The sequence below is a fragment of the Trachypithecus francoisi genome, unplaced genomic scaffold (genome assembly GCF_009764315.1).
Source record: "Trachypithecus francoisi isolate TF-2019V2 unplaced genomic scaffold, Tfra_2.0 Lachesis_group10, whole genome shotgun sequence".
NCBI classification, from domain to species: Eukaryota; Metazoa; Chordata; class Mammalia; order Primates; family Cercopithecidae; genus Trachypithecus; species Trachypithecus francoisi.
This window is the reverse complement of record NW_022681455.1, coordinates 112,033,907-112,057,218: the sequence shown is the minus strand read 5'-3', so window position 1 is coordinate 112,057,218 and position 23,312 is coordinate 112,033,907. Positions and strand designations below refer to the sequence as shown.

The following is a 23,312-nucleotide window of genomic DNA, read 5'->3' as shown; positions in this document are numbered from 1 at the left end:
CACTTTGGGAGGCCGAGGCGGGTGGATCACTGGAGCTCAGGTATTGGAGACCAGCCTGGCCAACATGGTGAAACCCCATCTGTACTAAAAATATAAAAATTAGGCAGGCATGGTGGCAGGTGCCTGTGATCCCAGCTACTCAGGAGGCTGAGGCAGGAGAATCACTTGAGCTCGGGAGGTGGAGGCTGCAGTGAGGCGAGATCTCACCACTGTACTCCAGCCTGAGTGACAAGAGTGAAACTCGTTCTCAAGAGATAAAAAAATAAATAAAATAAAATAATAATAATATACTTCATACTCTCCTAACAAACACAGGTTCTCACCCATTTTTGTCACCCCAAGGGAGGGGAGCAGCATGTCATCAAAACACCCCTTTATGGTTCTTCTGCACCTAAAAATCTTTGCCAAACTATTTGGAATTGGAGGGGAAAAAAGAAAAATAAAAGCAAGCTTAAAAAAAAAAAAAAGAGGAAGGGCGATAAGAAGATAATGGATTCTGTGTGATCTCTTGCAGACAGACTTTATATGTGCAAAGTATCTTGAGGCCCAAAAGTCCTAAGACCCAAAATGATCTGAACACAACCCGCTTGTGACATAATGGTAAGGATGCTTCTAGAAATTAAAGGGCTATGGAGCAGACAATAGCAATTGAAAGCTACACTGCTATAAAACACAGCCAGCACTTAGCTCTTTCAGCAACTGCCAATAGTGAGTAACAGATCAGAACGGATAAGTTTAGAAATACTCATAAAACCTACTAGGGAAGGAAACAAAAATAACGCCTGTACATTGCCAAAATAAGGAAGATTATGGTTCTAGTAAGAATAAATGACCAAATCATGACATACACATAAGAAATGCAAAAGACTTGCATATGACAGTCATAAAATGTAAAATGTGGTACAAGGCATCATCACTGAGCCATACTCCATATCCTGGCCATTACAACATCATATTTGATAGTAATAATTAACTCATGTGAAATGAGTGTTGCTATGCAAAACATTCTTTTGCATTTCTTCATTTGTGTTCAAATTTGCAACCTTAACATGTTTACTGCCACTGATTTGCATTTCATTTCATAGGTGAAAGTTTCCAAACATAAGCTGTGGATATTTTTCTTACACACCTCTTGACACCAGCATGAAACATATGTTGCCAAAACTCCGTCCTCCTAGTACCCATTAAATTCACCATTCACATTACAAAGAGCCGCTCTGTTTTTCAAGTATACTTTCCAGATCCACTTATGCATCTAATCATCAGGCAGGCCATGAGCTTTGGTGAGATTTTTATTCTGTTGCACATACTTCGCACATCGTTTCAGATGTTAAAGATGGTTTCGCATTAAGTTCTGCTTCTTTCAAATCAAGAAGGGAGGCATCTCCTCCCACTTGTTGACTCAGAGCTGTAATCAGAGATTCCGGGATTAGCCATTTATTTCATTAAAAGAAAACACACACACACACACACACACACACACACACACTCACTCTTCGGCTTTCAAAAGAGGTGGGGGGAAGGGAGAAAACAATCATGACTTCAGTAGCCAAGGAGATTAACTTCCAACGTACCAACAGGGAGGAGGAGGGATGCACCATTAAAAAAAAAAAAAAAAAAAAAAAGTAAAAGTTTCAGCTAGAGAAAAAATTTGGAATATTTTAAATTAATGGGTAACAAAGGGTTGCCATGGAAACAGTTTTGCATACTTGACTGCAGGTGCTCCCTACAGTGACGGGAGATTGGGACGGTGCAGCCACAAGCGAGGACACTCATATAAACATTAAAGTGAGATTCCTAAGGCAATGTTAAGGCATCCAAGCCATGGACACTGTGGTTTTCGATACAAATGAAGTCACTTATGCAAGGAGGGTATGTGAGCTTTGCAGCACCAGCTAACACTCACTTGCGTCCAGAAGCTGTTCCCCCTTTTACGATATTCTGTGGTATTGCCAAGGTTACAAAATGTAAACAGACACAAACACAAACCATAACAAGACACCAATGTCAAATATATTCTCATTTTTCCATCTTTGCCCTCTAAGCTGTGTATTTCTAGATTGTGGCTTTATTTTATTTTTTTTAGAGTGAATACGCACTAGCTTTAATCAGAAAAGTACACATGTAAGGGAATGAAAAATACCAAGGAATACAGTTCCCCCGAGTGTTCTGTGTACTCCATGCCAGTTTCCAAGTCTGCGTTCTAACCTGCACCTAATTTTGGTCACATAAGTGAAATACATATGTGTTGACGCTTGCGGGAAGTCCTATTTAAAAAGAAACAAACAAATAACTGAAACCTCCCAGGTTATGCAGAACAATATTATAAAATTATGTCAGTGACAGTAACATCATCGTCGTCTTCTCACAACGGAAGACGTCTTAGGTACTTCTCAGGGAAGGGGTGGAGCAAACCGTAGCCACAATGCAGCTGGACTTGGATCACTTTCTAATTTTCCTAAGTACTTCACTAGATCACTTTTTGCTTCATTACTCAGGAGAAGAGATGGAGATATCCCTTTGGAAAAAAAAAAAAAAGTCCTACAAACACACACTTAGTGCTTGAAGGAGACTTAGTGAGGAATCCAAGCTCCTCATCCTTCAGATGGGGCCAGGACAGATTGACCAAGGTTAAATTACTGGCTCAAGGTCATTTCACTAAACATCAGTCATAATCTATCTTCGGGGAAATTCCTTATCTCTGCTCCATACCAAAAAAAAAAAAAAAAAAAAAAAAATCCACTGATCTTTCTATCCTCCAAACCAACAGTGTGTCAAGTTCAAAGCTAATAAAAACCAAATTATAAAAATAATGTCAGTTGTGTGGTCTGCAGAAGATGATGGGAAATCTAACGCAGAAAAACGGAGTCCTTTAACACCTTTCTGATGCTATATGCAGACTACGTCTAGGTGCATTTCATGTATTATCTCATTTAACCCATTCCAGCGTCCTATCAAAGCAAGTCGTTCTATCAGCCCACTTTACAGATAATCAACGAATGGGAATTAACTTCTGTTAAGTCCCAGGAGCTGGGATTCAAATGCAGGCAGCCTGACACCGGGGATCTTCTCCCTCTTTAAAATCCCAAGAGCTATCTGGGTTTCCTTTAAGACACATGGACGTCCTATCTTAAATTTTTCTAGTTGGCAGCACTCACTGAGCCCCATTCCACCTGCCACACCAACAAGCGCCGGGCATCTCGTGGGCATCCAGACACCTCCTGAATGGCCAGATCCCATTAGATTTCCACTGCCTCTCCCGCAGTAGCTTGAGCGCTCTTAACCAGGTATGTTTCTGCCTCTAGTGAAATGTATGCCCTTGTCTGCAAAAACAGAAATAACCGATGTGAGCCCTGTCTTCAGAGACACAACAGATCATCAACATTACTCTCCCAGGAGTAGGAAGGTGGAGGGGAGGACAGCAGGGGTTGAGAAGAGACCTCAAAGCTTCTGCACGGTGGAGCTCAGAGAGGAGAGAACATTTCACATTAGGTTTTAGTATTTTACCCTCACATTGCATTATGAACATCTCCAATCATGGAGATGAGCTAAAAAAAAAAAATCATATAGTAGACACTTAAGTATCCACCACCCAGCTGCTGAAATTAATGCTTTGCTGTCTATTTAGCCATCTCTTTATCCTATCAATGTGCCTTACATCTTTTATTCATTCCAAAGTAAACTGCAGAAGCAGTACACTCTACCCCTCCCCCTACTCCAGCATGCACAGCCTCAACTACATTTTTTTGTTTGTTTATGGGTTTTTTCCATAGTTTTATTATTTTAATAGATCATGTGAGCAGACTTCCTGAGTAGCAAAACGCTAAAAAGACCCAAATTCCAGTGTGTTGTTATTATGAAATGTTTAGCTCACAACTTTCTTTTAAAAGTTAGAGTAGGCTAGGCATGGTGGCTCAGCCTGTAATTCCAATACTTTAGGAGGCTGAGGCAGGAGGGTCACTTGAGGTCAGGAGTTCGAGACCAGCCTAGACAACGTGGTAAAACCCCGTCTCTATTAAAAATACAAAAAAAGTTAGCCAGGCCTGGTGGTGGGCGCCTGTAATTCCAGCTACTCGGGAGGCTGAGGCAGGAGAATCGCTTGAACCGGGGAGTTGGAGGTTGCAGCGAGCTGAGATCGCACCACTGCATTCCTGCAGTGGACGACAAGGCGAGGCTCTGTCTCAAAAAATAAAACAGAATAGTATCCCCAAGTATGTGAGAGGAAGTTCTAGTTATTAAAATTATTTTAGTACCAGAGCCACAGGTTCGGTAAGTACGAGAATGAATCTGCCTTTGTCGTCTGTCCAGTTCACCTTTCTATATGATTATACCCTCTTTAAATCTTGCTCAAACTCCCGCTTGCCCCTCCCTCCCTCCCAGAGGTCTTTTTGCATGTAACCAGTTGGGTGCGGCTGCTCCCTCCCTCCACCTTCCTGTCAACTTAGATAACTCTTGTGTCCACATTTGACGGCTCTTACCGAATGATCAGTTCCTCTTTGTATTCTGTATCGCAACGTTTTTTAAACTGCAGATCGTGACCCATTAGAGCAGTGGTTCTCAAACTGCAGCCGCACCTCAGAATCAGATTCCGACAGTCAATGAAATCACAGCCTCTGGGGGTCAAACCAGGCATGCATAGTTTTTTAAAGGCCCCTGGGCTGAGAGTCACTGGATCACGAAATCAGGATTATGTCAGGGGATCATGAAATCCACGCTGTGAGTACAACCAGCATTTGTAAAACAAAACAGAATTGAATGCAATAGAAAGCATCAGAATGTAGCACCTGCAGTAAGGATAAAATCATTCTGTACAACTTCTGTTTTAGTCAAATAAACAGAATATCTAGCTATAGGTACGTGCTGGGTCACCCATGTAAAATGTATTTCTTTTTAGATTATCGTCAACAAAGTTTAAAAGTCACTGCCCTAAAGAAGCAAGGACATTATCCTGCTAGCTGGTGCTCCAGGACATGAGGCTTGTACATGGGGCAGGAGGAGAGAAGCAGGTCAGAGTTTCTCTCACTGGGAATATGTTCTGCCACCAAAAACGTGGTTCTCGGCGTCGGGGGATGATCAGATACGGACTAAGTAAGCATCGTTCAGACAAAGACACTTGCCCAAGGAGAAGGGAATAAAAGCAGCAGAGGAGCCTCTAGGGAAACTGAGGGAGGAACCAACTCGGGGCTGCCCCTAATCTTTAAATTTCTATGTTTAAGATTCCATCTTGGCCAAGCGCGGTGGCTCACACCTGTAATCCCAGCACTTTGGGAGGCCGAGGTGGGCAAATCACGAGGTCAGAAGATCGAGACCATCCTGACTAACATGGTGAAACCCCATCTCTACTAAAAATATAAAAAATTAGACGGGCGAGGTGGCGGACGCCTCTAGTCCCAGCTACTCGGGAGGCTGAGGCAGGAGAATGGCATGAACCCAGGAGGCGAAGCTTGCAGTGAGCCGAGATGGCGCCACTGCACTACTTACGGCCTTGGTGACAGAGTAAGACTCTGCCTCAAAAAAAAAAAAAAAAAAAAAAGATTCCATCTTTTGCCATCAAATCATCAGGTGACACTTGCTGATGGTCTATCTAATATCCCCAAGACCCTGGGAAGGTTACAAAGTTGGGTGACAATAAACAGACCCCACTGGTAAGGGTCTTACCACTAAGCAGAGGAGAAGGACCACTTAAAATACGGTCTATCATAAGAACAGAATAAGGCATTTTGATGACAGTGCTGGGGAGAAAGACCTGTGATTTTGGCCGGCAGAATTGCGGGGACAGAGTCGAAACTCACGGGTGGCCAGCAGCACGTGGGAATTTTCAAAGTACTTTGACACCAGCTGCACGATCTTGCCAGGGCTGTGTCTCAGGGTTCAGTACAGGAATAGAGCTCTGTGTGAAGCTGATGGTAAATGACCTGTGCTGCAGAAACTCTGCAATGACCTGGTTCACACAAGCCATTCAGTTTACAACAGTGTACGCCTTAGGGCTCTACATTATGAAATGCCAAGTGTGCGCATGAGGCTGTTGTACCTGTTCTAGCACAGGGTAGAAGCCATGGCACGCTCTGCTGGTACCCTATGGGTCAATAAATATTTACTGGGCTGGTGTCACACACTGTTCTAAGCATTAGGGACAGAGCTGTTAATGGGGCAACGTAGGCCCCTGCTGTCTTGGGAGACAACTAAATTAATGAACAGACAAGAAAAATAAATATAATCCCTGTCAATGCAGAGAAGTTATCTTGAGTGAAGTGATGGTGTAGCTCCTTGAGACTGGTTGACAGGGAAAGCCTCTTTGAGGACCAGACACTGAATGAGAGCTGAATGTCAAGGTCAAGGACGTACATACACTCAGTAGAACAGCAAGTGCAAAGGCCCTGTGGCAGGTGCCAGCTTAGCAGGTTGAAAGAACAGTGAGAAGGCCGCTGTGGCTGCAGTGTAGGGGGCAAAGGGGAGAAGGTTGTAAAATGAGGTCAGCATGGCGGGAGGAGTTCAGATCACAAAGGGGCTTGTAAGCCACAGTACCAAGGTGAGTTTTTATCTTAAGTGAGGTGGAAAGCCTTTGTGGGGTCTTTGACCTGATTTTCCTCTTCGTAAAATCGCTGTATGGAGAGGGGATTGTAAAGGGCAAGAGTAGAGGCAGGGGGAGAGTTGAAATACAGAGAGACGACAGGGGCTGGCCTGGGAGGGTGGTGGTGCAAATGTATTTTTGAAGGTAGCACCCACAGAACTTGCTGACGGTTTGGCTGTAGAGGAGCAAAAGACAAGGAGCCCTACAGATAGTTCCCACCTTTTTGGTTTAAGCAAATGATAAGCTAGAGGTGTCTCTCACCGAGATGAGGGAGCCCATAAGCATTTGGGGGTTCTGGTCACAGAGTCCTCTCTGCACCATGCTAAGCCTGAGGAGTTCATTCTCAGACGTCTGAATGCAAATGCCAGGTGGGGAGCTGCATACAGGAAGAGGCTTGCGCCAGGGACAGATTCAGATGCCACCGGAAAGTAGATGGGGCTTAAAACCACTGGACTGAATGAGACACTTAGGGAGAGTTATAGACAGAAAAAGGAAGGGGCTCTGGGACAAGCCTGGGGGCATAACAATACTCACCGTGAAGTCACAGAAGAGAAGCCAACAGAGATGGACAAAGGGCAAGGGCGGCTGAAAGGTCCAGTGGGATCAGGACACAGCCGACAGAGTCAGCAACACAGAACCCACCAGCGATCTGTCCCACCAGTGGTGAAATGTGTCACTTCCGGATCCAGCGATTGGGAGGGGACATGGTGAGTCCACTCCCAGAGTGGGCATGATTCAGGGTGAGGGGATGCTGGGCAATGTGGCCTTGGGCAGGTGCCAGCCCCCATGGAGGACCAGGTAACTTCCATGAGCACAGGCTGCCAGCTTCAGGGCCACAGCCATGCTACATCCTGCAGCTGCGTCCAGGCCACCTGCAGAAGGCAGTACCTTTCCATCCTCTCTGTTCCACTTCTACTACTGCAGAGAGAAGGAAGGAAAACACCATATCCCTTCACTTCCTGACTTTCCTCCTCTGCCTCCAAGAGCTTTTTTTTTTTGGTGCTATGCACAACTTACTCAGTTTTCCAACAATCACTGGTGTCCTATACTTCTTAACTCTCCGCTTGCAAAACAACACCTTTCAGACACTCCTCAGCTACTTTCCTTGCAAAGAAATTTGCTTTCAGTAGACAAGAAAGCAATCGGAAAGAAACAGATAACCACCTGCTGATGTCTACTTGTGCTGCATTCTTGAGAAACTCACAGAACTGAAGGCAATCCATGTCCTCAAGAGGTTTACGAAGCAGTTGGTGAAAGTACCCAGCACATGACGTGCAGACCAGCGTGGTGCCAAACAGAGTGACCCCCGTGTGGGGCAGAGATGCCGTCTGTGGGTAAAGCAGCTGGAGAGACAGTTCTGGAAAACCAGGGATGTGTCCCTAGAGCATAAAAGATGGACAGGAAATACGCTCTTCCTTAAAGTCTGATTAAAAAATAAAAGATACTTTCCAACAGGCCCCCGTGCCCATCTCCGCAATGCAGGGCGTGTGTAACCAAATCACATGGAAATCAGCACTTAAAATGACATCTGCTGGATTAATTAGCTGTGTAATTAGTCTCCCCTCAGTGGAGCTGGGCTTTGTGGCTGTTGTCTGAAATCTCCCCAGGTGACTTGATTCCAAACGCCACACTCCAACAGGAAGAAAGCGCAAGCCAGGAAAAGAAGACAGGCATCCAAATGTGTCTGCGGGAGGCAGCGCGAAGGGAGAGGGAGTTTCTGGAGAATTTGCTGGGTCCTTCAGGAACCCAGCTAGAACATCAGGGCAGAACAGCCATCCACAGAGGTGTCACTTGAGAACTCACCACCTTCGAGCAAATCTGCACACCCGCAAAGCATGAGTTTAGATAAACTCAAAGCACTAAACGCTCAGAGACACCAACCAGGGCAGCAAGACCGTGGAGGTGAAGAGAGCCGAGTATGGATTCCAAGTTGGACACAAAGAGACAGGACAAAGGTCAGAGCTCTTGTCCCTGAAGGAGCTGTTTGGTCTTCCTATGCTGACAGCTGCAGCCATCACTAATGTGAACCCAGTCTGGGCAAAAAAAAAATTAATAATGAAAATGGTCAGAGCCTAATCTGAGAACCAGAAAGGGAACAACCACGCACAAACAGATGTCTCCAGCCAAATCACTCCCCACAGTGCTTCCTCAACCACAGCTGGCTTTGGAGTCACACTTGCTGACTCACGTCTAGGACAGTGAGGAAATCGTAGCCCTGGGACCCACGCCACTTGGCCTGGCTCACTAGAGGAGCCGAGGAATATTCCCCATGCTTCTCTATCTATAATTATTTTAGAAAACAAGAGACATGGTGGTAGAGGGGAAGTATAGAAGACAAAGGCACAGGAGCTACAGGAGGACCACAGTGAAAACCATCTTGGAGCAGGGGACTCCTCAGTTGGGGACGAGCCTGTGGGGTTACCTTTGATCTCCACCACCCCCACCCCGAGGCACACAGTACCCTCGACAGGAAAAACATCTGATGCTGCTCAGAGAACCTTCCCAGGCCTGCGACAGTGAGCAGTTCGTAAAGAATCTGGAACATGAAACATTCAATTCAAACGAGCCCTGTTCGAAACCAGCAAGACATATTCTGAAGCTGGATGGGGCCACTCTGCTAAGACACTCCCTGCCACAAACACAATCGGAGCTCCTCCCAGGTCCTCAGGAGAGCCAACAGGCATCTGCAGGACCACCGCAGTGACACAGACTCCCTCCCAAGGGCAAAAGGGGTCTGGGAGCAAACACCGAACCCCGACATTATCATTCTCATTGTCCCAAAGGCCCATAGATACAGGCTGGGCACAGCAGCTCAGGCCTGTAATCTCAGCACTTTAGAAGGCCCAGGTGGGCAGATCAGTTCAAGACCAGCCTGGCCAACATGGTGAAACCCTGTCTCTACTAAAAATACAAAAATTAGCTGGGTGTGGTGGCGGGTGCCTGTAATCCCAGCTACTTGGGAGGCTGCGGCAGGAGAATCACTTGAACCCAGAGGCGGAGGTTGTGTGCAGTGCTGTGATCATGGCTCAGTGTAGCCTTCACCTCCTCGGTTCAAGCAGTCCTCCCACCACAGCCCTCTCATGTAGCTGGGACTGCAAGCACCACCAAACCCTGATAATTTTTTATATTTTTTGTAGAGATGAGGTCTGGCTATGTTGCCCAGGCTGGTCTTGAACTCTCAGGCACAAGTGATCCTCCCACCTCAGCCCCCCATGCAGCTAGGACCACAGGTGGATGCCACCACACCCGGCTACTTTTTAAATTTTTTTTATAGAGACGGGGTCTGCTTATGTTGCCCAGACTGGTCTTGAACTCCCGGGCTCAAGTGGTCCTTCTGCCTCAGCCTCCCTAAGCGTTGAGATTACAGGTGTGAACCATGGCCCCAAGCAAGTTTTTTAGTAACACGTTACACATGCATGAGCCTGAGTCTGTACAAAATCCTACATCAATACCCAGCACAAAATCAGCACTCAACATATGTTGACCCAGGGAAGGAAGACCCCTTCCCAGTGATTTCAGTCTCCCAGAAGCTGCACAGGGAAATCTGGGAAATACGTCTGGCCTCTCGGGTCTTGGGGGCTGGGGTCTGAACCCATGGGAGGAGAAGAAGTCAGGGTAGCTGATGCAAGGATGCCTTCTACCCAGAACCTAGCCTTCTGTCTTACTCTGAGGGGCAGCAGGAAGACGGGGATGCTCAGGGGTAACACGTGCCACCAAGAAAGTCCACAGAAGTCAGCTCAGAAGGGGTTAGAAAGGTCCAGTCATCCTCCAGGAAGAGCCTATTGCCAGCGACAGAAGACAGGAGGAGACACTCAAAAGGGACAGCAGGTGGGTGCAAACCCCTTCAGCAACCGCAGTGCACAGGCCGTCCCCGCCGAGGCAGTGTGGGTACCACTGTTGACCTAAGAGACTGGCTGTGCTTTGGAGGCTCTCGTCCTGAGTCTGGGAACATGTTCCACTCATTAACAGGTTACAAACCAAACACTATCAGTAGATAAACATTTCTAACCTTCTAACTAGTTGGCCTTTTACAGGACAAAGAGGGGGACCCTAGAGAACGCCCCCTAATCATTCTTGATGATTAGTCCCAATTTAAACCTACTCTCTGCATTCCTTATTAGTGACCTGTACACCACAGGCACACAGGGTCTCCCATGCACTGTAAGCAACGCTCACGTGCTGTGAATTTTCATGGTCTACATATAAGTAACCAGCGCAGGAGGAGACCAAGAAGGCCTGGAGCGAACCAGAGGCAGCTTCAACATCTGGCCAAGTTGCTGTTGACTGAATCAGGCCTCCTGACATCCCCTGTGTGATGCAAAAGCATTTCAATAAAAGGGACTCACGAAAAAAATGACTGAAAAGTAAGTTGGAACAAACAGCTCTGGAGAAAATTTCAGATTTCTTTATAGAAAAGCATTTTACTTAACACAGAAAATGTGAATATCGGATAGGACACTTTTCTATAAATAACAAAAAGTGGGTATCATCATTAGAGGCATTTGTAACTTTCTTCTGTTGCGAACCACTGGAAGAAAAGGGGTTTCACAAACAAGGAAGTCACATAGCTCTCTTTACACTTCTATAGAGTCTGCTGGGAAGTCACTATGAATTTCTAGGCTATCCAGAGGCAGAGATGCCCAACAAAATACAGGTGCCCAGTTAAATGTGAATTTCAGGTAAGTGTAAGCATAATTTATGAGATATACTTACACAAAATACCATTGTTGCTTATCTGAAATTTATGTTTGGAGGCCAAGGTAGGAGGACGACTTGAGTCCAGGAGTTCAAGACCAGCCTGGGCAACAGAGTGAGACCCTGTCTCTATTTTTTTTATGTGATTTAAATTTCTTTTTATACAAAGAAAAAAATGAAACTCACATCACTGAGAACTCCACATTTTTCTTTGCAGTATTTGCCAACACTATCCCAAGTCACCACCCTAATGTCGCTAGTTTCCACAATCTCCAGTATTTCTATGAGTGACAGATTTTCTGCCATTAGAAAATGTTCACTTTCATCCTACATCCCGGCTGCTTTACGTGCTAAAAATCAATTTTTGTTAAGCATTAAATATACACTTACTCAATACTACCAAAATGGTTTGCACAGCAACAGCCTTTCCCATCCTACACTTACTAGTATTTACAGTTTCAACTTATGTGTAAAACACAATAAAGAACATGGTTCAGGTGGATCATATAATTATTTAAAAACTCTTGCCTTTTCCTGACAATGTTCCTGACAATGCCTAATTGTTCCCTTACGATTTCCCTTTCAAAACAAAACAAAAAAAACCCAGAAACACCTGTTGGGACTAGATGTATTCAAATTTGCCCTTTTAGTCCAAGTCCTCAGCAAGCTGAAAGAATTCAACATTGAGTTCACACCTTTGCCCCATTATGTGGCACCTGCCATACTGGCTTTCCTGCCAGAGTGTGTTTACCTAAAACAACCGTAACATAACGCGTTATTTGGGAATGCAGAAGCAATGGAATATTTGCACAAAATTCTCCTAAGGGTTACAGACCACCCCTAAGACGGCAGATGTCATTCATGCAAAGAATTCCACGGTGTGACTTATTCCTCTGGATGGGTGGAGGGTGGGTGAAGGGACTGAAAGTTTGAGATTTCTCTCTCATAAGAAGGTCCAGAACTTTCTAAGCAGAGAATCAAGGGGATTCATAAATATTTTCACAAACTGGTAGCTATTAGATTTTCTGAAATTAGACCTCCTTGCTGCTCAGGCTGTCAGGGGCCATGGTATACCTTTGGAATCCAAAAAAAGACTTGTAACCAGTACCTGAAAACAGTTCACATTGGAAATATGTAGACACAGTCATGAAATCTATATGCTATTTACACAAGAACTTCAGGAAAGGGAACTTCCATGGCTTTCAGAATTTATTCCTGATCCCTTTCTAAAGATAAATGGTGAGATCCACAGTCTCCATTAAGGTGCCTTAAAAATCCAGCTCCTCTTTGAAGACTCTGTTTCTTTTGGAAACTCCCTCATCCTGGAGAGTTTAATGAAGGCAAACCAATCTAAGAAATTTTCTTTTGGGGAATATGCCAGAGAGAAATAGGAAAAGGCGAGAGGAAGGCGTTTGGTCCACAGATTCCAAATGCCAGGAAAGAAAGCCAGGCCTTTCTGTCCCTTCTTCTTGTTCCACAGTGTCTCCAATGACAGAATTCCGTAAATACGTTCTGATTTACCTAAATCTGTGGATCATTCACAAGAGGCTCTGCAAGATGTAAGAGAATGGAGAATGAGAGACAGCTTTGCACACCAGCTAGGAAAGGCTGGTTATTTAAGCAATCGCCGTACAGCTAGCCATTGAATTTGAAGGAAAATAAAGAGTCCTAAATCACACTGTATACAAAAGCATAGTCTTACAGCTATACACAAAATATATTCCTCAAAAGTCACAAATAGGGCCAGGCGTGGTGGCTCACACCTGTAATCTCAGCACTCTGGGAGGCCAAGGCGGGTGGATCACTCAAGGTCAGGAGTTTGAGACCAGCCTGGCCAACACAGCAAAATCCCATCTCTACTAAAAATACAAAAGTTAGCGGGTGTGATAGCGGGCACCTGTAATCCCAACTACACGGGAGGTTGAGGCACGAGAATCACTTGAACCCAGGAGGCAGAGGTTGCAGTGAGCTGAGATCACGCCACTGAACTATAGCCAAGAACTATAGCCAAGAACTATAGCCAAGAACTATAGACAAGCCACTGAACTATAGACAAGAGTGAGATCCAGTCTCAAAAAACAAAAACAAAAACGAAGAACTGCATGACAAAAAAATGTTCCCCCATCTACCCACATTAGAACAATGAAAAGGGACTTACATTAGAACAATGTTGTCAATCTGACAATGAAAATGAAAAACAACAACACCGTGTCCGTCACTGCATGGGAGTCTGGCCATCACCTAACAGGGGAGGATGACATGGCCACCTGCTTTCAAAAAGGCCTCTGGGAAGTGCTGCATCGACTGGCATTAGGTCCTGGGGCCCAACAATCCCCCTTCATGGTGTGTGTAGAGAATCACGTTCCTAGCTCATTATCTGCAGTATCCAAACCTTGCACATAAGCTCAAAGTATATCACAAAGGGACTGGATAATAAAGGAAATACTATATAGCCATTAAAAAGGCATGGTGGCTCAAGCCTGTAATCCCAGCACTTTCGGAGGCCGAGACAGGTGGATCACAAGGTCAGGAGATCGAGACCATCCTGGCTAACACGGTGAACCCCGTCTCTACTAAAAATACAAAAAAAAAAAAAACTAGCCGGGCGAGGTGGCAGGCGCCTGTAGTCCCAGCTACTGGGGAGGCTGAGGCAGGAGAATGGCGTGAACCCAGAAGGTGGAGCTTGCAGTGAGCTGAGATCACGCCACTGAACTATAGCCAAGAACTATAGACAAGCCACTGAACTATAGACAAGAGTGAGATCCAGTCTCAAAAAAAAAAAAAAAAAAAACAAAAAAAAAAAAAACAAAACAAAACGAAGAACTGCATGACAAAAAAATGTTCCCCCATCTACCCACATTAGAACAATGAAAAGGGACTTACATTAGAACAATGTTGTCAATCTGACAATGAAAATAGAAAAACAACAACACCGTGTCCGTCACTGCATGGGAGTCTGGCCATCACCTAACAGGGGAGGATGACATGGCCACCTGCTTTCAAAAAGGCCTCTGGGAAGTGCTGCATCGACTGGCATTAGGTCCTGGGGCCCAACAATCCCCCTTCATGGTGTGTGTAGAGAATCACGTTCCTAGCTCATTATCTGCAGTATCCAAACCTTGCACATAAGCTCAAAGTATATCACAAAGGGACTGGATAATAAAGGAAATACTATATAGCCATTAAAAAGGCATGGTGGCTCAAGCCTGTAATCCCAGCACTTTCGGAGGCCGAGACAGGTGGATCACAAGGTCAGGAGATCGAGACCATCCTGGCTAACACGGTGAAACCCCGTCTCTACTAAAAAATACAAAAAAAACTAGCCGGGCGAGGTGGCAGGCGCCTGTAGTCCCAGCTACTGGGGAGGCTGAGGCAGGAGAATGGCGTGAACCCAGAAGGTGGAACTTGCAGTGAGCTGAGATCCGGCCACTGCATTCCAGCCTGGGCGACAGAACGAGACTCCGTCTCAAAAAAAAAAAAAGAGCGACTGCATCTACATGTACCGACCTAAAATGATTTGCATAAAAAGTATCTATATGTACTGACCTAAAAGAGTTTCCTGAATAAAACAAACTGACACTTTGGGAGGCCAAGGTGGGAGGATCGTGCTTGAGCCCAGGGGTTCAAGACCAGCCTAGGCAAAATGTCGAAATCCCGTCTCTATGAAGAATACAAAAAATCAGCTGGTGTGGTGGTGTGCCCCTGTGGTCCCAGCTACTTGGGAAGCTGAGGTGGGAGAATCGCTTGAGCCTGGGAAGCAGATGTTGCAGCCAGCCAAGATCAGGCCACTGCACTCCTGTGTGAGCGTCAGAGTGAGACTCTGTCTCAAAAAACAAAACAAAACAAAATTGAAAGCACAGCATGTGTCTACAAAGATTTTTAAAAATGAACAGTATGTGTGTGTGTACAGATACATACACACACACGTTTTCATCTATAGAAGCACAGAAAAGAGCACAAAATATCAACTACATGTAACAGTGGGTTTGCCTCTGGACAGTAAAGTCAGAAAGTACACAAAAGACATCCACTTTAAAAATCATTGGAAAATATTTAAAGATGTAAAAAAGGTCTCAGGTATTACACAATGTCATTTCAATTTTGTAAAATTCCTATGTTACATGCAAAAATAAAAATAAAAATAAAAATCCATCACATTGTAGGATTAACCAGATACTTTCTTTTTTATTCCTGGATTTTTCCAATTTTTTTACAGTGAACATGAACTACTCATATTACTTTAACTAAGAAATAGGGAATCCACATTTTATTACTAGCTTACATTTGAGGTAAACATGGAATGCTAACCTTGTAAGAAATAATTAAGAATACAATACTATTCTAAAAGGGTCGGTCAGTTCTTTACTATCCACAAAAAGGACTCAGAAAAGAGAGACAGAGAAAAAAACTAAAAACATTTAGAAAAAATGAGAATAAAAGTGCTATGGTTAATGGTTGCAAAACTGGTTTTTCAACAAGTGGTTTTCAAGTACTGAACTTTTTTTTTACCAACAGGCACATCTAATAAGATTTCAGTTCCATTATGTGGTGTCTAAAAGCGTGGAGTCAAAAGAGAACACTGACCTGACCTTCTTGACATGAGGGTGTGTAAAATGCTATAACCAGAGTGGCCCACACAAAACTTGTGCCTAAAGCCATCAGCTGAGAGTGTGAAACACAACCGATTGGAGGAATGTGGATCAAGATAGGTGGGATGCTTCTGGAAGGCGGAAAGAACAAGAGACCTCCCAGCAGGGTACCCAGCTTTCATGCTGCACACCACTGGTGAACCATGAGCCATACGTTCCCACAGCAGTGATGGATGAACTTGGTCCTAGCACAAGCCCTGCCCCCCAAAATACTTGGTCTTTCCATCTTCCTGGAGTCCCCCTGAAGTTAACTGGTGGCCACAAGAGCTGTCAGAGTCAGCCCAGGCTCTCAGCGAGGACCCATCAGGTCCATGTGCAGCCTCCCAGCCCAGCTGCAGAGACCCATGTCCCACCAGCACCGACCATCAAGCCATGGAAATGAACCTCAGGCCTCCAGTGGCTCCAGGAGAAGGAGAGCATGAGGGTGAAATCCGCTAAAATTCACCAAAACATCTGGCCTTTCACACCTTCTAAATCACCTGCAGAAAAACATTTCTTTCCTTTCATTTTTTGGTTGAAGGCACCAAGGCAGGGAGGAAAGGTGGTGGAAGTATGTACTTAAAACAAAACAAAACAAAACAAAATAGTCTAATAACGAGAAAACAAGGTTTGAGCAAACTGGCTCCAGAATCCCGATGCGAACCATATGACACTTTCCCCAGAGCTTCAAACACACAGCCAAGCTGGGAAAGCAGCACGGGAGGGAGGAAGGGGACACTCCCCCAAGGATGTATGCTTTTTGCTCTCAGTGGAAGGCAAATGCCTCCAGGCACCACCTACAGACGTAAAGTGTGCGGCTGTCTTCCTAAGACCCCCACAGAGGAGCACCAAGAATGCAAATTTCAAACCAGATCACTGTCTGACTTCGCCTACATCGTCTGATATGCCCGTCTACCATACAATGCTTTTATGGCCCTGCTGGAAATGTGAGTCCCAATGAGTTTCTTATGCATCAGGGAAAGAACTGAGAAGATGGGTTCTAAAGCAATGCAAGTCTGATGGAGGTTTTCTTACATCCTCCCATACTGCCCAATCCTCCTAGAATGGCATGAGCAGACGTCCTCTATGTGGAGAATCTGGCCATGTGCATGAATCAATACCACATTCTGCCTCCTACTTCAGGCCAAGCAGAGTTGGCTTGGACACTGGCTTCTCCTCTCTTGTGTGCCCCGTTGACACACGGCAGCTCACATGTGGTCCAGACCCAACACCATGGTAGACAACCCTCTTCGTATAGAATTTAAGATGAATAGGAAACCTTCAGTCTTGGCCCAGTCAAAGGAACCCCAGCTGGAAACTGTTCTGAGTAACAGATTCTGGTGGGGCCTTAATCTATCTGCTAAAGTTGACAGATTTCCATTCCAGTGACTCTCAGGTGAAGAAAAACATCAAAGTGAAAAACAGATTCTGGGAGCTGGTGGGAGTGTGCACTGATTTCCAACTGCCCTTTCTGTGGCCCCTCCTCCTCCAGGCAGAAAGCAGCACACATTTCAGAGAGCTCACCATGGACGTCACTAGGCTGGGAATGCAAGATAAACGTGGAAGAGCTCGTGCCAGCTCTGAACCGACATGGCTCAGATGCAGGCTCTACACTAGCCGTGGGAAAGGGCAGAGAGCAAGCATGTGTCAGTGACAGCTGCTCTCCTAGTTCTGAGGAGCGAGGGCACCCACATCTATCTCTATAGGTGGAGAACATTGAGAGGGGGCCAAGGTGTAGTCCTCTGAGAAAAGAGTGATACATTTACATGTGAAAGCAGAAGGATGAGGAATTAAGGAAGCTGGAGCTCAGCCCCAGTGAGAGACAAGTACCTTTTCCATTCTGGCTCAAATGGGTCACTAAGGACAGAAAGAGCCCAGTCTCCAAGCTTCACTGGAGTCTCTGGGCTTCTTGCTATGTCAGCCAATCACAGGGATCCCAAGATGGTAAGTGTCAGGACATGGACATGTGAGCACTAGGGGCTGGGCCAGAGCCTGCCACTGCTTCAGCCCAAAAGATCCCAAGGATTTCAATCAGGAGCACTTTGCAGAAGTAACTTGGGGCCCAGAGACAAGGTAAGGGGGCTTCCCTCAGATGCCTCGGGCCCTGCAGCCTTCCCCCACTCCACTCTACTTCCAGGAGGTGCAGAAGAAAAACAGGCTGAACCTAATCCTGATTTATAAATTAGTATCACACAAAAATCAAAACTATACCATTCCAGGCAACAAAGACAATACCATCAAATTTTGTAGATTAGCACAACCCTCTCACATTTCTGGATTAAAAATTATCTCACACTTTCAGAAAGTTCCCTCTTAACATAGCAATCTATGCACTAGCATGTATGACAGCAAGGACAGTGACTCCCGCCCAGGGTGAGGTCAGACGACAAACCAAAAGCCATGCCACTGCTTCAATCTCCTGAGAATGCAGCTCTGTCTCCTTCAACATGAAAAAGGAACAGGAGGAGAATAAAAGCCTAGGCTGAAAGAGAGGGCTGGGAGGGCCACCGGGAAGCCACATACATCACCGCCACTTCACTAGGTGCCGCGGAGGGCAGCTTTGGAGAGCCGCCCTGGCTGATCATGAATAATGTGCCAGGGAACCGGGACAGGGTGGGGTGGGGAAGGGGTGAGTAAGGAGGGTTGTGTGTGAGAAGCCCGGTCAGCTTCCCGGGTCAGCCGCATCTGGAGCGGTTTCTCTAGCAGACAGTAAAGAACTCGATTACATCCAGTTAACTGTGCTCTAAACTGATTATGCATGTGCCGGGCTAATGGATTACATTAGCAAGAGGAAAAATAACATGCAATCAATCTCCATTTACTACAGGCCACACCAGGGCCTAGAGAAAAAGTGACTCTCAAACCACCTCCAATCCCTACCCTAAATTCATGGAATGATGAAACCTTATGAGAGGGAGCCCCTCTTAGCGGCAAGAGAAGTTTGATCTTAGTCGTACTGAGGGACCAAAGGGCTCAGGGTGAGCACTGGAATGATAATCCCAGTGGTGTCATTCAGGAGTGAGCGGGAGAGCTCCCCGCCCTGTGGCGGAGCCCAGGCAGGCACAGGGCCATTCATTACCCAAGGACTAATGAGACTAGACTAACGACCTTTGGCTCCTGACGGAGGCAATTCTGCCCTGAATCTCAGGGGCTGGTCACCCCGGGGATGTGCCGGCCAGATGCACCATTTCGGGATCTCTCCTTCGGGTGCTGGGTCCACGTTCTACCCTGCATCCCAACACTCAGGACCCTTCTACCCATGCCATCTTTTTGAGCAAGTTTCCTCTACCTTAAAAAAGAAATGAGAAAAAAGTCCCAGGATGACAGGCTAGCAGTGCAGAAACACACAAATAAACCGCATCTCTTCCGTCCACACCTCACCCTGACTCTCTGGGTGTGATCGCGGACATGGTTTGGGGACCAAAACAGGATGTTCTCAGCAAATCTTCCAAGTTCCAGGCTCGTTAGAAGCAAAGTCAAGTGCCTGATAGACTCTTATTCAAGACTTCAGCCACACAGAGGATGCAGCGTGAGAGTTAATCGCCACCGTGTGCATTTTAGAATCTAAAAGGCAATTTTTTCCTTGGATGCAAGAGGCCAGCTTCGTGCCACCTCTAAACGACCTTCATCAAAGTTGCATGCAACCTTCAATGGCCACGCCAAGTCCTTTGTACAAATTTTACTCAGTTGGGTCCTTTGGAAATTCTTTTTTCCACTGGTTTTTCTATCAGGTTTTCTTGACCACGTCGGCACCATCCTGTGGCCAGTTCAGACCTCCAATTTAAACTGACTGCAAAGAGCTTTTTTCTTTTAATGGTGGCACAAAACTAAGCCAGTCCAGCAAGGTTCTTGCTTATTTGAGATAAGGGGATTGGCTGCCTGGTGTCCAGACCTTCCTCACTGCACCATAGCTGAGTCCACAGTCAATTCCAGAACATTCTATCCCCTCTACCTCATTCCTGCTTTCTCCTCCTTTCCCTAAAGTGCTTTCTTAAGCACTGCGTTAACCAGGCCTCCCCACACCCTGAGAAGGAGCAACTGTCAAATGAAGTACAATTATCAATCCCAGCAGAGGCTGACATGGGGAAAAGACTAGAAGCCTTCCTTATGTGGAATCTCCATTTAAAATCATGCTGAGTAGAGCAGGGACTCAACTAGCTCAGAGCCAGTAGAAACCAAACACTCATGAGCCCAAAGACGTGAGAAACAGTGTGAAAGGTAGGAGAAGCTGATCATGGGAGTGAGCAAAATGAAAAGAGAGAGTGAGGGAGTGGAAGGTGTGTGGGATGAGGCCGGGGAGATTTATGGCGATTTGTACCTGATTGTTCATACTAAAGCCATTATGGGATGATTAGAGAAAAAGGTGAGGCTTTAAGTCCAGTGAAAATCAATAGAGACGTCTGGAGCAATTCTGCCGTGCAAGTGAAAGGACTATTTACAGTGTCCGGAGCACCTCCTCCTCGGTTACCATCTATGGAGTACAGGGAAGGGCTGGGGGAAAGAGTGGGGGGGGGACAGAAAGAATAAATGGACAGGAAAGAGGGAAGAGGAGAGGAGACAAAGGGAAAGGGGGAGGATGGGGGAGGATGGGAGAAGCTCAGGAAGAGGAAGAAAAAGTATAAGGAAGAGAAAGAGGACACAGAACCCAGGAAGCACAAAAGCGGGGGGGGGGGGGGGGGGGGACAAAAAAGGCCCCTTATGGACCCCATTTTCCCCACAGCATTTAGCACCTTCTAGCCTGCTACATAATTTATTCATCATTTCTCACCCATCTCCTGCTAAAAGAATGGAAGCTCTATGAGGGCAGGGCTTTTTTTTTTTTTTGGTCAGTTTCATGCACTGACGTGGACACATGCCCAGAACAGTACCTGGCATTAAGAAGGTACCCAGTGTATATTTGTTGGTGGGATGATGGATGGATGAAAGAAGGAAGGGAGGAACAAAATACCCCAGGAGCATCCAGGAAAGGAGAAATAGGAAAAAAAAAAAAAAGGAATAAAGAGATGGAAAAGGAGAACAGAGAGCCTAAAGGAGAGAGGGAAACCACAGAAGCAGAGGATGCAAAAGAGTCCGTGTAAGAAAGAAAAGAACCAACTCTAGAGGTGCTGTCAACAAAACCTGCCCCCAAATTGGGCATCCAAAAAGAGAACCTTCAGCTACTCAAGCTACTCACTGAACCTGTCACGTTTCCATCTGGTGACAAAGTGGACACTGCCGACTCTCCTCTCCATTCCAGGTTCCCAACCAACAGCCACCCAGGCCATGCCAGAGACGGTCCGACTCCTCCCCAGTGCTCCCTAACTCCCCAGTGCGCAACCCTCTCCTTTCAGAAAGGGCGCCTGAGCCATAAGGAGCTGGGCCTTACCTTGTACAACTTCAGGCTGGCCTCGTGCCTGGAGTTGACCGTGTGCAGCCGCAGCTTCTCCAGGCTGTTGGTGTAGTAGTCACAGGCATTGCACTTGAGGTGCACGGGGTTGCCGATGGCCACACACTTGAGCCTCCACTCGTTGGCCTTGCCGCCCTCCTTGATGTGGGCCACCAGCTGGTACTTCTGCACGTGCTTGTCTGTCTTGCAGTGCAGCTGGAAGTTGGCCTTGAGCTGGGTGTTGTAGCGGCAGAGCTTGCACTGGTACGAGTCCCCCATCACCGCCTTCCACTCGTCCTCCGACAGGCTGCGCTCCACGTTCATGTGCAGGCCCAGCATGTCCAGGTTGTCCGTCGTGAACTTGTTGCAGACGGCACACTGGAAGAGCTTCAGCGACGGGTCGTTGGTCTGGATGAAGCTCTCGCCCAGGTTCATCAGCTCCTCTGACACCAGCTGCCCGCCCCCGAGCCGCATGTCTAGGGGGATCTCACCGCCCACTGCGAGGAAGGAGAGAAGGAGAGAGTCAGAGACCAGGCTCGTGGTCACGGCCACAGCTGAGGCACCCCCCAGCCCTCCGCCACCCTCAACTGGGGTCCAAAAGGAAAAGATCACATTTCAAGGGTTGCAAAGGGTTACTGGCTGGAAAACAAGCAAACAAACGTAGTCAACCTGATGTGTTTCGATCTTTCCTGTGGACATTCTGAGATTTCTGGCAGGTTTCGTATTTTCTTTCTTTAGGAAAAGAACACCTAGAAAAGCTAGGAGCCATTGCCTCTTTAATATTTCCTTTTCTTTTTTTTCCTCCAAGATGGAGTCTTGCTCTGTGTTGCTCAGGCTGGAGTGCAGTGGCACGATCTCAGCTCACAGCAACCTCCGCCTCCCGGGTTCAAGCGATTCTCCTGCCTCAGCCTCCTGAGTAGCTGGGATTACAGGCATCCACCACCAAGACCAGCTAATTTTTGTCTTTTTTAGTAGAGATGGGGTTTCACCATGTTGGCCAGGCTGGTCTTGAACTCTGATCTCAGTTGATCCACCTGCCTCGGCCTCCCAAAGTACTGGAATGACAGGCATGAGCTACCGTGCCCAGCCACCTCTTTAATATTTCAATTTATACCCTCTCTAAGATCCAAGAAAAGATAGAAATATGTATCATTCACTGGATGTAAAAGAATCTCACACCACAGACCTTCCAAAATCGGAAATGCGTTACAGCTGCAATCTTAATATACCAAGCCTTCATGGGGAACCAGAATTGGGCCCAGAATGTATCTGAGGTGGCAGTGACCAACATGACTTTCTGCCACCTTGAGAACAATCTATGGCTGCGTCGTCTGGTGCAGCAGTCACTGGCTACATGTGACTAATAAATACCTGAAATATGGGTAGTGCAACTAAGGAACTGAATTTTTAATGTTATTTAAATTTAGGAAGCTATGTGGCGGTGAGTGACACCTGGGTTGGAGAGTGCCTCTCTAAAGCAAAGATCTGGGGAGTGGGGCTGGACGCAGCGTCTCACGCACCTAATCCAAGCACTTCAGGAGGCCAAGGCAGGCAGATCACTTGATCCTAGGAGTTCGAGACCAGTCTGGGCAACATGGTGTACAAAATATACAACAGAAACTAGCCAGGCATGGTAGTGCATGCCCGTAGTTCCAGCTACTCGGGGACTGAGAAGGGAGAATCACTTGAGCCCTGGAGGTAGAGGCTGCAGTGAGCTGAGATCGTGCCACTCAGCTCCAGCCCTGGTGACAGAGCAGGACCCTGTCTCAAAAACAAAACAAAACAAAACAAAACATAAAAAGACTTGGGGAGTAATCGCTCTACTCCTCACCACTCCCCTCTGGTCAATATCCCTCCCGTCAGTCAATGCTGCCAACCCTCCCATGTCTTCCCAGTAGGGCCGCCTATTCTCTTTCCTGAGCCTCCGCCCTGTGTGACATGCGGAGCTACCCTAGGACCTATCACCTTCCCTTTGCCACTCAGTCACCTACATACAGAAATGCACCATAGCTGGGATCCCCATCAAGGTGCCACCTCCCCAGGACAGGGGTTC

The 23,312-nt window shown here is 46.4% G+C and overlaps 1 protein-coding gene across 1 annotated transcript in view; it reads right to left on the bottom strand.

Moving 5' to 3' along the window:
* The window catches only part of ZFHX3 (zinc finger homeobox 3), a 265,248-nt gene that overhangs the window by 144,576 nt on the left and 97,360 nt on the right, over window positions 1-23,312 (bottom strand). Inside the window, exon 3 of the mRNA XM_033218845.1 lies at window positions 21,260-21,756. Coding sequence (XP_033074736.1) covers window positions 21,260-21,756 — 497 coding nt within the window. The remainder of the gene's footprint in view (window positions 1-21,259; window positions 21,757-23,312) is intronic.